At 41.3% G+C, this 16,131-nt stretch overlaps 1 protein-coding gene across 1 annotated transcript in view; it reads left to right on the top strand.

The window, feature by feature from the left end:
• Positions 1-16,131, top strand: part of LOC140197074 (reelin domain-containing protein 1-like) — a 42,182-nt gene that overhangs the window by 19,215 nt on the left and 6,836 nt on the right. The window contains exons 3-5 of the mRNA XM_072256994.1: positions 3,259-3,428; positions 10,723-11,005; positions 12,689-12,764. Coding sequence (XP_072113095.1) covers positions 3,259-3,428; positions 10,723-11,005; positions 12,689-12,764 — 529 coding nt within the window. The remainder of the gene's footprint in view (positions 1-3,258; positions 3,429-10,722; positions 11,006-12,688; positions 12,765-16,131) is intronic.

Here is a 16,131-nt window from a genome sequence, read left to right on the forward strand (position 1 = left end):
AAGAAGGGTTGCAATGTTGTTGATGTGTGTGTAACAAATACACAGATCTTCCATCCGTCAGAATCTCTCTGAGTAATTTCTGAAACAGTGTTGGGACAGACTTGTTAAGTTCAGGCCTTTGTGTGGGTACGTAGCCAAGTGGTTAAGGCATTCGTCTAGTGATCTCAAGGTCACTAGTTCCAGCCTCAGCTGTGGCAGCCTGTTTGTGTCCTTAAGCAAGGCACTTAATCACACATTGCTCTAGTGTCTGTGCGAGGAGTGGCGCCCCACACAGACTTCCAATCTGCGCCTTGTAAGGCATGAAAATACCCGACACAGGCCTCTCATGGTCTGAGTCGACGTTCCCTCCCTCCTCCCCCGCCCCCCTAAATTCAAATGACATTAGCTTTTGTCAGGCATTAGTCGGTAAACTTTACCTCCAGGTTGAATAAAAGGGGATGAGAAAAGGAAAAAAGGAACTGTTGACAACATTAACATTGTCCTAAAAAAAAAATCAGAAAATGCAGGAAATACCTAATGGCTAGGTATTATCTACACAGCTAAATTGTTTGTCAGTGACCTATTTGCTATTCAAAGGTTCAAATGTCAAATTTAATATCAGAGAAATGTATACAATATACATCCTGAAATGCTTTTTCTTCGCAAAACATCCACAAAATCAGAGAAGTGCCCCAAAGAATGAATGACAGTTAAGATCACAAGATCACAAGACAAAGGAGCAGAAGTAGGCATTCGGCCCATCGAGTCTGCTCCGCAGCTCCCCCATGAGCTAAACTATTCTCCCATCTAGTTCCAATTTCCAGCTTTTTCCCCATATCCCTTGATACCCTGACTAATTAGATACCTGTCAATCTCCTCCTTAAACATCCTCAATGATCGGGCCTCCACAGCCATATGTGGCAATGAATTCCACAAATCCACGACCCTCTGGCTAAAAAAATTTCTCCTCATCTCTGTTTTAACTGGGTACCCTCTAATTCTAAGACTATGGCCTCTTGTCCTGGAATGTGAGAACCCTAAAGTCATCCCCAGCTCCCTGTCCTGCGTGTAAGCGGCGGCTAGCAACAATCCCCCCTCCCCCCACCAGCAAAAATAAACGTGCATCGGTACCGTCACCGTGCCCAAGTGTGTGCTAAGCAATAGCAAAGACACAGACTGAGGTTACCCCAAAGGCTTCGCTTTTCATCCAACATTCGACAAACCACAGGTTCTCTCTCTCCCTGGCAAGGGAGAGGGAGGTGTTCCCCATTTTCACAGCGAGCAGGAGACAACAACAACCCGCAGGTTTATGATGTTACAAGTCTGTTTCTTCGCTTTTTACGAGCTCTGTGCCTGAAGATCGTGAAGATTTAGGGTCTTCGGGCCCACAGCAAGAGACTTTCTGGCCTCCCCGATGACACGTAAGTCTCCTGCCGTGACACTGACCCTCGATCCGCCTGTCTCCAGAGCCCCGAGATCTTAGGCTTCTGAACATGATCGAAGCTCTCAGGCCAAACCCTTGGCATGTCGAATAATGGCCAATCACGGAACCCTGAGAACGGGTCCCATTCCCGCAAAGAACAGAAGCCTGCATCTTACTCCAGTTTGAGGTCTTCAAAAGAACCCTGAAAGGGAAAAATAAAAATATTAAAGGTAGAAATAGAGCTGTTTCCAAAGATGCAAGCAAACGAGTCGCTGTTAGGTGCCATCATCCTCCTAAGCTCTTATTTTACTGAGATATTAGAGTCATAGAGAAGTACAGCACAGAAACAGGCCCTTTGGCCCATCTAGTCCATGCTGAGACCATTTAACTGCCTACTCTCATCGACCTGCACCAGGACCATAGCCCTCCATTCCTCTACCATCCATGTACCTATCCAAACTTCTCTTAAACACTGAAATCAAGCTCGCATGCACCACTTGTGTTGGCAGCTCATTCCACACTCCCACCTCCCCTCATGTTCACTTTAGGCATCTCACCTTTCACCCTTAACCCATGACTTTTGGTTGTAGTCCCACCCAACCTTAGTGGAAAAAGCCTGTTTGCATTTACCCTATCTATACCCCTCATAATTTTGTATATCTCAATCAAATCCCCTCTCAATAGTCATTGTCATAGTCATACTTTATTGATCCCGGGGGAAATTGGTTTTCGTTACAGTTGCACCATAAATAATTAAACAGTAATAAAACCACAAATAATTAAATAGTAATATGTAAATTATGCCAGGAAATAAGTCCAGGACCAGTCTATTAGCTCAGGGTGTCTGACCCTCCAAGGGAGGAGTTGTAAAGTTTGATGGCCACAGGCAGGAATGACTTCCTATGACGCTCTGTGCTGCATCTCGGTGGAATGAGTCTCTGGCTGAATGTACTCCTGTGCCCACCCAGTACATTATGTAGTGGATGGGAGACATTGTCCAAGATGGCATGCAACTTGGACAGCATCCTCTTTTCAGACACCACCGTCAGAGAGTCCATTTCCATCCCCACAACATCACTGGCCTTACGAATGAGTTTGTTGATTCTGTTGGTGTCTGCTACCCTCAGCCTGCTGCCCCAGCACACAACAGCAAGCATGATAGCACTGGCCACCACAGACTCGTAGAACATCCTCAGCATCGTCCAACAGTTGTTAAAGGACCTCAGTCTCCTCAGGAAATAGAGACAGCTCTGACCCTTCTTGTAGACAATCATCGACCTTCTAAAAAATACAGTCCTAACCTATTCAATCTTTCCTTTTAACTCAGGTCCTCCAGACCTGCAACATCCTTGTAAATTTTCTCTGTACTCTTTCAACCTTGCTGACATCTCTCCAGTAAGTAGGTGACCAAAACTGCGCACAATACTCCAAATTAGGCCTCACCAACATCTTATACACTTTCAACATAACATCCCAAATATTAGAGTCATAGAGTCCTAACATAACATAGCATATCGTTCCTTACATACTTCCCCCTGTCTTTCAAAGGAATTTGTAGGTAATGGTGGGAGTAGGGATGAGGGAGAATATGGGGATAAATTGAAATGTTTATTTTGACTCCAACAAAATGGATCAGGGTGACATTGCATCTTACCTTCTATTTTGCTTCTCCTTCCTTTCTATCCCCTGTCTACATTTTAAAACTTGTTTAAACTCTAATATTTTATAAATTCTGATGAAGGTCCATTGACTCTTTAACTCTTTTCCCCCTCCGATCTCTGATCTGTTGTTTCCCGAATTCTCTATATTTTTTTATAGTTGGAGTTAATCTGTGCCTTATTGCATCTAACCTACAGTGTTTCGGCTGTCCAGTCATACTTCATATACTGGAGTAGAATTGAGTCTGGTCTTATTTCTGACCAAAAGCATAATGACTCTATATTGACCAAAAACGAGGAATTATTGGAAACTCTCGAGGCATCAGTATATAACAATGCAACTGTAAGGACTACTCCTTTTACTGAAGGTACAACAAATTTCATTCCTATCATTGTAATAATTATTTAGAATTATATTGATGTTGTTTTAATATGGCACCAAATCCTGAGGCCATTTAGCTAACAAAGTTAAAACATTTTGTCGCCAATTCTTCCATTAGTAACTGTAACCAGAGAGTAAAATCCTGTTAACAGTAAGCAAACACTTCCTCTGGAATTAATAAACACATTGGGGTGGTCTTGAAATACAGAAGCCTCCAGTGCAACTTTCTTGAAGGGCCATTCAGTACTGAAAGGTAAAATAGACCTTTTTGTGGTTATTTTTAGGAAAGATATTCCCTTTACTTTATCATAGATAAATAATAACTCTTTTTACCAAAACCTCACAATCTGTGGGATGTGTCTGATATGATGCATGATAGACCTGTGCCCTTAGCAATGTAGTCATTTGTTTGGGGGAGAATTCAAGAGAAATCGAGTGAAAGGCTGAAAATCTGTGAGGACATTAACGTCTCGTTTTTCTATTTTGAACGGTTAAATTCCAGCTCATCCAGTTCAGGTCAGAAGGTTTTCTAAAGCACCATTTCACTCTGCCTGTCTTTATGATCAGTTGGTTTTGTAATAGGCACAGACATGAATGATAGAACCTCAAAGTACACATCAGTATCTCACTGCAGAACACTTTATTTCCTATCGTAACTGCATAGTCCAATGTCAGTCATGTGTAACATTCATTTATCAAAGTTTTCAGTTCCAGGAACTTGAAAACCTATCAATAACAAGGAATCATTCCCTAGAAATTGAAGTACATAAGGTTGTCTTTTTCAGGATTAGCAATTCAAAATCAATACTTTACCCTTTTCTTCCACATTTATAAAGTGAGTTCATAAGACACTGCATGGCCTTTTCAGAGAGGAAGTTCATTTCAAAGGTATCTTTATCAAATTTGTGCTGAGAGCAGGATGTGATGATATGGTCCATTGCTTGATTTTGGACATCCTGTAATTCACAAGCAGAGGAGAGTTGATGTTCCAAGTGTTCGGTGTTACATTGCCCATGTCTCATTTGGATTCTGTTTAGAACCGTCCATGCCATTCGAGATCCGTCACATCCAGGAAACCTAGTTGTAGGGTTATCACTGTCTTTCTTACTTTGACTAGTCTTTTTAGTCCAGGTTTTATTTGTTGTGGCTGCTAAAATGAATGATATTGTAGAAGTAGCAATCACGCACAATGCTGGAGCTTCAGGGAAATTTAGGTGGCTGAGTAGTAATCGAATTGGAATTAAATGAATTTATTATTGTCAGCCGTAGTGAGATACAGTGAAAAGCTTGTCTTGCATACTGTTCATAGAGATTAAACTTTAACATAGTATTAAAGAGGTAGTACAGGGTAAAACAATTGCAGAACTCCAGATAAAGTGCAACAGCTACAGAGAAAATGCAGTGAAGGTAAACAATAAGTGCAAGGTCATAAAAATGTGGATTGTGAGGTCAAGAGTCCATCTTATCATTCTAGGAAACTGTTCAATAGTATAATAACAGCAGCATAGACGATACCCATGAGCCTGGTGGTACATGTTTTCAGGCTTTTGTATCTTCGTATCTTTGCGTTTTGTGAGAATGCCCGAGGTAGGTGGGGTCTTTGATTATGCTAGCTGCTTTACTGGGTATAGTCAGAGCCTATGGAAAGGAGGCAGATTTCTATGATGTGCTTGGCTGCGGCTATCCCCTGTAGTTTCTTGTGGTCATGTGCAGAGCAGTTGCCACACTAAGCCGTTATACATCTCTAGCTATGATGGCGCATCAATAAAGATTGGTAAGGGTAAAGAGGAACATGCCAAATTTCTTCAGATTCCTGTACGAGTAGAGACACTGGTGAGCTTTCTTGGCTGCAAGTTGATAATAACTTGGAAACAAGGTGCAGATTAATCTTGCTATGTTTCACAGCATCCCAAGAGTGGTGGGTCATGGAGGAGGGGTGATTTTTTTAAGGATCTGGTAAATGGTCAGCTCAGAGTTCATGGAAGACATAATCAACAGCATCAGAGTAGAGATCCATCCTAGCTAGTCCCTGTGAATGAGCAAAATGTGCTAATCCATGTTTTATTCTTGGCCACTGTCTTCCTCAGGGTGGCCATAATAAGTCATCTGTGAAGGGTCATTCCAAATTACAAAGTGAATTTTCTTTCCACAGAGGTTACATTGGTTTTTGTGGATGCTGGGTGGTTAGTAAGGTAGAATGGTGACCATGGATTTTACCAAGTTTGGTTGCAGCCTCCAATCTGGAAGTATTCCGATATCTACTGTCAGTGTGTTCTCCAGGTCCCTTAAGGTGATTGGCCTATTGAGATTAATTACAACCTTTCTCTACATTTTGTTCTGAATTCTCTGCCAATGATACTTACGGCTGGTCACTGGAAGACACTGAACATTAGACAATTTATTTTTCTTCCTGGACAGTTGGGAGCCCTAGGTCTCTTTTTTAGAAATTCCAATACCATTACTTCTAAGATTAAAAACCCTGCAGCATTGATGCAGACATTTGAAGGCCAAGTCTTAATGTATATTTAAGGCAGAGGTTGATAGAGTCTTGATTGATTCAGGGTATGAAGGGATACAGAGAATAGGCTGGAGACTGGGCATGAGAGGACAACTGGATCATGCATGATGAAATGGTGGAGAAGACTCAATGGACAAAATGGCTCCTATATCTCATGGTCTTATGATACTGTGTTGGCTCATGTTGTACAATTATACAGAACATAGAACAATACAGGTCATTCAACCCACAATATTGTGCTGAACCAGTTAAAAAGAAAATCGAAAATACCTAAACACTAATCCCCCCTTGTCCATATCCCTCCACCTTCCTCACATCCATGTGCCTATCCAAACATCTCTTAAAAGCCTCTAATGTATTTGCCTTCACCACCATACCAGGCAGCACATTCCAGGCATCCACCAGTCTCTGAGTAAAATACTTACCCCTCACATTCAATGCATGCCCTCTGGTATTAGACATTTCAACCCCGGGTAACAGATGCTTTCTGTCCACTCTATCTATGCCTCTCATAATCTTGTAAACCTCCATCGGATAGAAACATAGAAAATAGGTTCAGGAGTAGGCCATTCAGCCCTTCGAGCCTGCACCACCATTCAGTATGATCATGGTTGATCATCCAACTCAGAACCCTGTACCTGCCTTCTCTCCATACCCCCTGATCCCTTTAGCCACAAGGGCCATATCTAACTCCCTCTTAAATATAGCCAACGAACTGGCCTCAACTGTTTCCTGTGGCAGAGAATTCCACAGATTCACCACTCTCTGTGTGTGAAGAAGTTTTTCCTAATCTCGGTCCTAAAAGGCTTCCCCTTTATTCTTAAACTGTGACCCCTCATTCTGGACTTCCCCAACATTGGAAACAATCTTCCTGCACCTAGCCTGTCTAATCCTTTTAGAATTTTATATGTTTCAATAAGATCCCCCCCTCGATCTTCTAAATTCCAGCGAGTATAAGCCAAGTCGATCCAGTCTTTCATCATATGAAAGTCCTGCCATCCCAGGAATCAACCTGGTGAACCTTCTTTGTACTCCCTCTATGGCAAGGATGTCTTTCCTCAGATTAGGGGATCAAAACTGCACACAATACTCCAGGTGTGGTCTCACCAAGGCCTTGTACAACTGCAGTAGTACCTCCCTGCTCCTGTACTTGAATCCTCTTGCTATGAATGCCAGCATACCATTCGCCTTTTTCACTGCCTGCTGTACCTGCATGCCCACTTTCAATGACTGGTGTACAATGACACCCAGGTCACGTTGCACCTCCCCTTTTCCTAATCGGCCACCATTCAGATAATAATCTGTTTTCCTGTTCTTGCCACCAAAGTGGATAACCTCACATTTATCCACATTAAATTGCATCTGCCATGAATTTGCCCACTCACCTAACCTATCCAAGTCACCCTGCACCCTGCATCCTCCTCACAGCTAACACTGCTGCCCAGCTTCGTGTCATCTGCAAACTTGGAGATGCTGCATTTAATTCCCTCGTCTAAGTCATTAATATATATTGTAATCAACTGGGGTCCCAGCACTGAGCCTTGCGGTACCCCACTAATCACTGCCTGCTATTCTGAAAAGGTCCCATTTATTCCCACTCTTTGCTTCCTGTCTGCCAACCAATTCTCCATCCACATCAATACCTTACCCCCAATACCATGTGCTTTAAGTTTGCACACTAATCTCCTGTGTGGGACCTTGTCAAAAGCCTTTTGAAAATCCAAATATACCACATCCACTGCTTCTCCCCTATCCACTCTACTAGTTACATCCTCAAAAAATTCTATGAGATTCGTCAGACATGATTTTCCTTTCACAAATCCATGCTGACTTTGTCCGATGATTTCACCGCTTTCCAAATGTGCTGTTATCACATCTTTGATGACTGACTCTAGCATTTTCCCACCACTGATGTTAGGCTTACCAGTCTGTAATTCCCCGGTTTCTTTCTCCCTCCTTTTTTAAAAAGCAGGGTTACATTAGCCACCCTCCAATCCTCAGGAACTAATCCAGAATCTAAAGAGTTTTGAAAAATTATCACTAATGCATCCACTATTTCTTGGGCTACTTCCCTAAGCACTCTGGGATGCAGACCATCTGGCCCTGGGGATTTATCTGCCTTTAATCCCTTCAATTTACCTAACACCGCTTCCCTACTAACATGTATTTCCCTCAGTTCCTCCATCTCACTAGACCCTCGGTCCCCTACTATTTCCGGAAGATTGTTTATGTCCTCCTTAGTGAAGACAGAACCAAGGTAGCTATTCAATTGGTCTGCCATGTCCTTGCTCCCCATGATCAATTCACCTGTTTCTGACTGTAAGGGACCTACATTTGTCTAAACCAATCTTTTTCTTTTCACATATCTATAAAAGCTTTTACTGTCAGTTTTTATGTTCCCTGCCTGCTTTCTCTCATAATCTTTTTTCCCTTTCCTTATTAAGCCCTTTGTCCTCCTCTGCTGGACTCTGAATTTCTCCCAGTCCTCAGGTGAGCGGCTTTTTCTGGCTAATTTGTATGATCTCCCCTCTGCCTCTGGTACTCCAGTTTATCCAGTCTCTGGTGATAACACATTCCCTCTAAACCAGGCAGCATTCTGTTAAATCTCTTCTACACTCTCTCCAAAGCCCCAGCGTTCTTCCTACAGCGGGGTGACCAGAACTGTACACAATTCTCTAGAGGTGGCCTAACCAGAGTTTTAAAAACTTGCAACATAACCTGCTGATTTTTGAACTCAATGCCTCAACTAATGAAAGAAAGGATTCCATAAGCCTTCTTCACCATTGACCTGTGTAGCCACTTCCATGGAGCTATGAACTTGGATCCCAAGATCTCTCTGCTCAGCAACACTGTTAAGGATCTAGTCTTGCTCTACTGAGTTGCATTACCTCACATTTATCTGGGATATGTTCCATCTGCCATTTCTCTGCCCATATCTGCAATTGATCTATATCATGCTATATTCTTTGCCAGTCTTCTGCAACTCCACCAATCTAGGTATCATCCGCAAATTTACTAACCCACCCATCTAGGTTTTCATCTGGGTCATTTATAAACATCACAAACAGCAGAGGTCCCAGCGCAGATCCCTGCAGAACACCATTAGTTACAGACCTCCAGCACAAACAATTCCCTTCAACCACTATCCTCTGTCTTCTCTGCGCAAGTCAGCTTTGAATCCAAACAGCCAGATTGCCGCAGACTCCATGCATCCTAATCTGGATTAGTTTCCCAGGAGGGACTTTGTCAAACTCCTTAGTAAGATCCATGTAGACAACTTCCTCTGTCCCACCTTCATCAATCTCTCTCATCACCTTGTCACAAAATTCAATCAAGTTGGTAAGGCATGACCTGCTACGCACAAAGCCATGCTGGCTCTTCCTAATTGGACCATGGATTTCCAAATACTCATATATCCTATCCCTAAGCATTTTCTCCAGCAATTTCTCACAACTGACATGAGAGTCACTGATCCATAGTTCCTAGGATTTTCCCTTGTTCTCTTCTAAAATAGAGGTACAACATTAGCCAGTCGCCAGCCCTCCGGGACCTTGCCTATAGACAGAAAGGACACAAAGGGCCCAGCTATCTTGTCCCTTTCCTCCTTCAATAACCTGGGGATAAATCCCTTCAGGCCCTGGGGAGTCATCCACCTTAATACTCATTAGGTTTTCCCAATTCCCTTCTTTAGTTCTTTTCTGGCTTTATAATCCTCATGTGCTCCATTTTATCCTAACTTCTGAAGCTTTACATGCTTCTTCTTTTTCTTCTTGACTAAATTCATCACCTCTCTGGGCATCCAAGTTTCTCTTATCTTTCCATTCCTGTTCTTCCTTCTAAGAGGAGTATACCTTTCCTGTACTGTGTAATTGATCTTTAAACATCCTCTAAATGTCTGATGTGGACTTGTCAGAGAAAGGTGTTCCCTATTAACACTTTTTAGTTCCTGACTAATGCCCTCATAATTTGCCCTACTCCAATTTAAAACTTTCCCACAAGGACCATACCTATCCTGAAAGTTAAGGAGTTGTGGTCACTGTTCCCTAACTGTTCACCCACTGAAATGCTAGTCACCTGGCCAGGTTCATTACCAATACCAGGTCCAGTACAGCTCCTCTCTCATTGGACCGTCCACATATTGAGTTATGAAACCTTTCTGAAACACTTAACAAGTTCTGCCCCATCTACACCCCTTACACTAAGAAGGTTTCAGTTTATGTTAGGGAACTAGAAATCCCCCATGACAACAACACTATTATCTATGAAGAAAAAAGGTTATGGGGGTGGTACAGCTTAGAAAGTTGCAGGGATAATACAACTTGGATGTAAAGTATAACTTACAGCTTAACTCAAAAACTTTGTGAAAATTCTTCTGTTTTGTACTTAGATTTGACACACACCGAGCCTGCTTCCAGTACATGATATGGGAAGAGCATGTGCAGAGCAGTTTGTCCCAGACCTTCCCAAATATATTCAGCATAAAGTAGCATAATATTCTCCTAAATAAAACATACCTGTGATGGAAAGGCATGATGGACATATCTTTAAACACCAAGATTTAAGTATTCAAATGTTCAACATGATACTGCATTAAGTAATTAAAAGATTTGATTTTGTTGGCTCACAAAGTTTCGATACAAATATGAATAAATATTTTTTACTTTTTAAAATATATTTGAGACTTTGATTAACAATTTTTAATAAAATGTGTATTTCTATCTGGTAAATACTATATCCACCTTACCACCTCTGAAATTCACAGACTTCATTAATCCTCAAGTAGTCACTCAGATGCTGCAGGATTTTTCACAGACTCTAATGATCACCAAGGAACGGTCCCTCAGATTGCAGTCTACATATGCGGAAAACTATTTGTCCGAAGTGGATCAGAACCTTGCACCTGAGGAGTCCAGCCTGGTTCTGGGTGAAAATGATAGACGTTTGCAGCCATCCTTGAACTCCATAAGCAGAGGGAAACTTACTGCACTCCTGTCAACTGATAACAGCTTCCTGTTGAAATCCTTAGAGCTTGAGGCCACGGAAAGGTAAATTCAATCTTGTCTTAGCATTTGCTTCAAAATGTTAAAAAAATCTACATTAATATATCAAGTCAAGTTTATTGTACATGTATACAGTCAAATGAGACATTTCTATAGAACAGGGTGTAAAACAGTAGTACACATAATTTAGGAAAGTAAGAATAAAATTTATAGATGAATTTTGCATAAATAAACAAAGTAAAGTGCATTAAATAAATATTTTAAGGTCCAGAACAATTAACTGGTGACATTTTGAATGTGATGAGGCAGGGAGTTCAGAAGCCCAATGGCCTGAGGAAAGAGGCAGTTTCCCATCCTAACCGTTCTTGTTTTTATGCATCAGAATCTCCTGTCCGATGGTAGAAAGTCAAAGAGGATGCTGGATGGATGGGTGGGATCCTTGATAATACTAAGGGCCCTGTGTATGCTACACTCCTGATAAATGTCCCTGATGGATGGTAGGGACACCCCTGTGATCCTCTCGGCCATTCTCACAGTTCTTTGTAGGGACTTCTGGTCCAATGCTTGGCTGCTCCCATACCAGATGGAGATGCAGCTTGTCAGGATGCTCGCAATCGTGCTCCTGTAAAATTCCATTAAGATGGAATTGGGGAGGGGAGCCTCGCTTGCCTCGATCTCCTTAGGAAGCAGAGGATGTTCTCAAAGGAAAACATCTTCAGGTAGAATGGATAGTACATTAATTTGTATGTAGACTCATGGACTGCATTTTTTCCTCTAAGAAATTCACTCTTCTTCAAATCTTGTTTTCTTTACATACAATGTTGTTATTCTACTCCTGTTTTTTTATTGTTATCTAACACTACGGGATATTAAACACTGACGTTGCTACCTAAACCCTATTCGGTGGTATCTGTTGGTTAATGTCACTATGATCCTCTTGTGTAGTGTTCTAACTCAGAAGCATGCCACACAGAATTTATTGTTGGAAGTTCAATTTATGATACTTGCCTGGCTCATTTCAGTTACGTAGTGCTTTGCTTGGAAAAGAGGCATCCGGCCTTTTCCTGTGATCTGGGTACACATACATATGTTTAAAAAAAAGATCAGTGTTCAGTATAATTAAATATAGTACAAACTGTAATTAAATAAGTTATTCAAGTAATGCAGGTCCTAATATATAAACTATTTCTGCTGTTCTCTTACTTGGAGGAGGCAAGACAGTTTTCAGCTCTCTAAATATCCTAGGCACAGGGGAAGAGTAAAACTGACTCACTGATTGAGGAGGAAAAAGCTTTAGAGTGATGGTTAAAGATTTTCCAAGTCTCGGAGTATTAAAGAGCTGAACTTGCTGATATTAGCTTCCTGCATAAACATTCTGTGTTTGATGGGAAGAATTAATGGAACTAATCTTCAATATCAGTAGCTTAGAATATTCAGCAGAGGACAGAGCAATGTACAGGCATTTAGAGTACTTACACTGTGCATTTACAGTGGACCTTTTGTGGAAGCTTAAATGAAACTGGAAGCAAATTGTACTGAGGAAAGAAAACTGCATGAAAGGATCTTTGATGTGATTTCACTTTGTAACTTAAAAGAACTAGGATGGATTCATAAAGAGAGAATACATGGTTTTGGACCATTTTACATAATTGAAGATTCTTTTTGAACAACATGTTTATTTACACATGTTACAAAAATTAACTATTGTCTTACAATTTCATTTTATAGCAACCATATTTTAAATACTGAGAGTGACTTCAACCTAACTTCTCAGTCTTGCATCAGCTGCAGTGATAATGAACAAGTAAGTATATATTTAACTTTCACATTGTAACAACTACTGTATTTTATAGATTACATATCTATTGATTTAATGTGCTCAACCCTGAGGAGTACAAGTCACCAGGACAAATAATTAAAGCAATTGCATTCAGCGACAACTCTGTTCAAAGACGGGTAGATGAAATGTTTGAGAATGTGGAAGACACATTGTGCATTATACTTTGGACAACAAAATTTGCTCTGCAGTTGGATGTGTCAACTTTGCCAGGCAACAAATCTTTGCTTCTTGATCTTGTTCGCTTCGTAAAAGATGAAAGCTTGGTTCAAGAGCTGTTATTTGCAAAGGGACTAGAAAGAGATACAAAGGGGGAGAAAATATTTTGGGTTTTTGGGCAATATTTCAAACAGAAGGACATTCTGCTCATTAACATTCTTGCTTGTGCAACAAACAGGGCCCCAGCAATGACAGGATGCCACCATGTGGTTATTTCTTTCTTGAACAATTTTGTATCTAACATATTACCATTCACACACACAAATACCTAAGCAAATGATTGCACAAATCACTAAATACTGTTATCACAGTGGAAAATAAAATCCAATCGCATGCTCTCAATTCGTGACTATTCTGAGATCTTTGTATGGAGAATGATAAAGAGTTTGAATGCTTGCTGTTGCACACAAAGATCGGATGGCTCTCTAAAGGAAACTGGGTGAGCTGCTTTTATGTGCTTTTTGAAACTGTGATAAAATTTGTTGAAGTCTTAGATGTTTCATTCAGTCATCAACTCAAGAATATTAGGCACGACATTGCTTATTTGTCAGAACTATTTGCCCAGTTTAATGAAATCAATCTTCAATTGTAAGGAAATATGAATCTTATCTAAATCAAATTAGATGTCTCCACATTTCTGTCCAAGTTAACCTATTTAAGTTCAACATTAGCTGTTGTGACATTTTCCAATTTCCAAGCCTCACTGAGTTGGAAGAGAAAGAAAGAATATCAGCAGATGATCTTCATTATCTGCACTGTGGAAAAAGGTCAGGATGTTCTTTCCAACATCATACTTAGTGGAGTGCAGTTTCAGTGAAGTTGCCCAACTTCCTTCAAAGCAACGAATCAGACTGCAAATTATTGAATGTGGGGATCTGAGACTCCTTCTGATTGACATTCAGCCTGGTGTTGAGGAGCTGATATCACTGCACCAAGCCCATCCATCTCATTGAAAGGTGAAAAAGCAGTGACATAGTGAATAGTTGGACTACTAATGCATGCTCTAAAATTGTTGTTGAAAATTGTTTTTACTGCAATTAAATAATTCCATTTGTAGCTTTAAAAGCATGTGAATAATTCTTGCAATTATTTGTCACTGCCTTGAACTTGCAGTTCCTATTTTCTCTCACTGTGCATTGTAAATGAAAATGTTTTATATAATGGATAGAAAGGGAGAGGGGTCGCTGGGGATGTGGTCTGGGAGCCACGGTGGTGGTGGTGGGGGGGTAACCCAAAAGAATTTTGGAACCACTGAGCTAGACAGTTGCAAGAACACGTGATGCTGGATAATATGTTTTGAAAGCCTCTCAGAAAAGGTGTACACATCAATATTTGGATAGTAAACAGTTACAATGATATTACTATTTAGAAATTATGTGATTTTTCAATGGCCTTTTTAAAAGATGAATATTAATCATTTTTGAACAGGTTTTCTAAAATGTTTCATTTATTTCAATCTGTCTCTGTTATACTTCTATTAAAACAATGAATATACATAAATAAACAACACACACAAAATGCTGGTGAACGCAGCAGGCCAGGCAGCATCTCTAGGAAGAGGTACAGTCGATGTTTCGGGCCGAGACCCTTCGTCAGGATTAACTGAAGGAAGAGCTAGTAAGAGATTTGGAAGTTGGAGGGGGAGGGGGAGATCCAAAATGATAGCAGAAGACAGGAGGGGGAGGGACAGAGCCAAGAGCTGGAAAGTTAATTGGCAAAGGGGATACAAAGCTGGAGAAGGCAGAGGATCATAGGACAGGAGGTTTGGGGAGAAAAAGGGGGAGGCGAGCACCAAAGGAAGATGGAGAGCAGGCAAGGAGTTATTGTGAGAGGGACAGAGAGAGAAAGAAAGAAAGAAAGAAAGGGGAAAATAAATAAATAAATACATAACATAAATAAGGGATGGGCTAAGAAGGATCGTTCCCTACGCAAATCCCTTGTCCATTCACTCCCCCCATCCCTTCCCACTGATCTCCCTCCTGGCACTTATCTTTGTAAGCAGAACAAGTGCTACACCTGCCCTTACACTTCCTCCCTCACCACCATTCAGGGCCCCAGACAGCCGACTCCCGGCGAGACCCGACACAGACTGGGAGACTGTTTCACTGAACACCTATGCTCTGTCCACCAGAGAAAGCAGGATCTCTCAGTGGCCACACATTTTAATTCCGCGTCCCATTCCCATTCTGATATGTCTATCCGTGGCCTCTCTACTGTCAAGATGAAGCCACACTCAGGTTGAAGGAACAACACCTTATATTCCATCTGGGTAGCCTCCAACCTGATGGCATGAACATTGACTTCTCTAACTTCCATTAATGCCCCTCCTCCCCTTCTTACCCCATCTTTTATTTATTTATTCCCCCTTTCTTTCTCTCTCTTTTTTCTCCCTTGTCTCTCTCACTATATCTTCCTCTGATGCTCCCCTCCCCTTTTCTTTCTCCCTAGGCATCCCGTCCCATGATCCTCTCCCTTCTCCAGCCTTGTATCTTCTTGCCAATCAACTTTCCAGCTCTTGGCTCCATCCCTCCCCCTCCTGTCCTCTCCTATCATTTCGGATCTCCCCCCCCCCCCACGCTTTCAAATCTCTTACTATCTCTTCTTTCAGTTAGTCCTGATGAAGAGTCTCGGCCCGAAACTTCAACAGTACCTCTTCCTATAGATGCTGCCTGGCCTGCTGCTTTCCACCAGCATGTGTGTGTTGCTTGAATTTCCAGCATCTGCAGATTTCCTCAAGTTTGCGTACATAAATAAACAACAGGATTCACTTTTTTCCTTGAAGTCCATAATTATTGTTAATAATTAATTAATCAATGATAATCTCTGCTGAAAATTACCATGGCATGTGAGAGAATTTTTTTTAAAAGATTGTCGCCAATTTGGGCACACACTCCCAAAACAGTTCGCCACCCCTGCCTTAGAGCATAGGAGACTGTGAGGTGATAGTATTACATAATTGCAGACAGAGGGTAAATGCAATCTATCTTTTTCCTAGGGATGGGGAATCAAGGGCACAGGGTTAAGGTGAGAGGAGAAAGATTTAATAGTAACTTCAGGGTCAAAACTTTTACATGAAGGATAGTATATAGGTGGAATTAGCTGCCAGAGGAAGTGG

Source organism: Mobula birostris, chromosome 4 (assembly GCF_030028105.1).
Source record: "Mobula birostris isolate sMobBir1 chromosome 4, sMobBir1.hap1, whole genome shotgun sequence".
NCBI classification, from domain to species: domain Eukaryota; kingdom Metazoa; phylum Chordata; class Chondrichthyes; order Myliobatiformes; family Myliobatidae; genus Mobula; species Mobula birostris.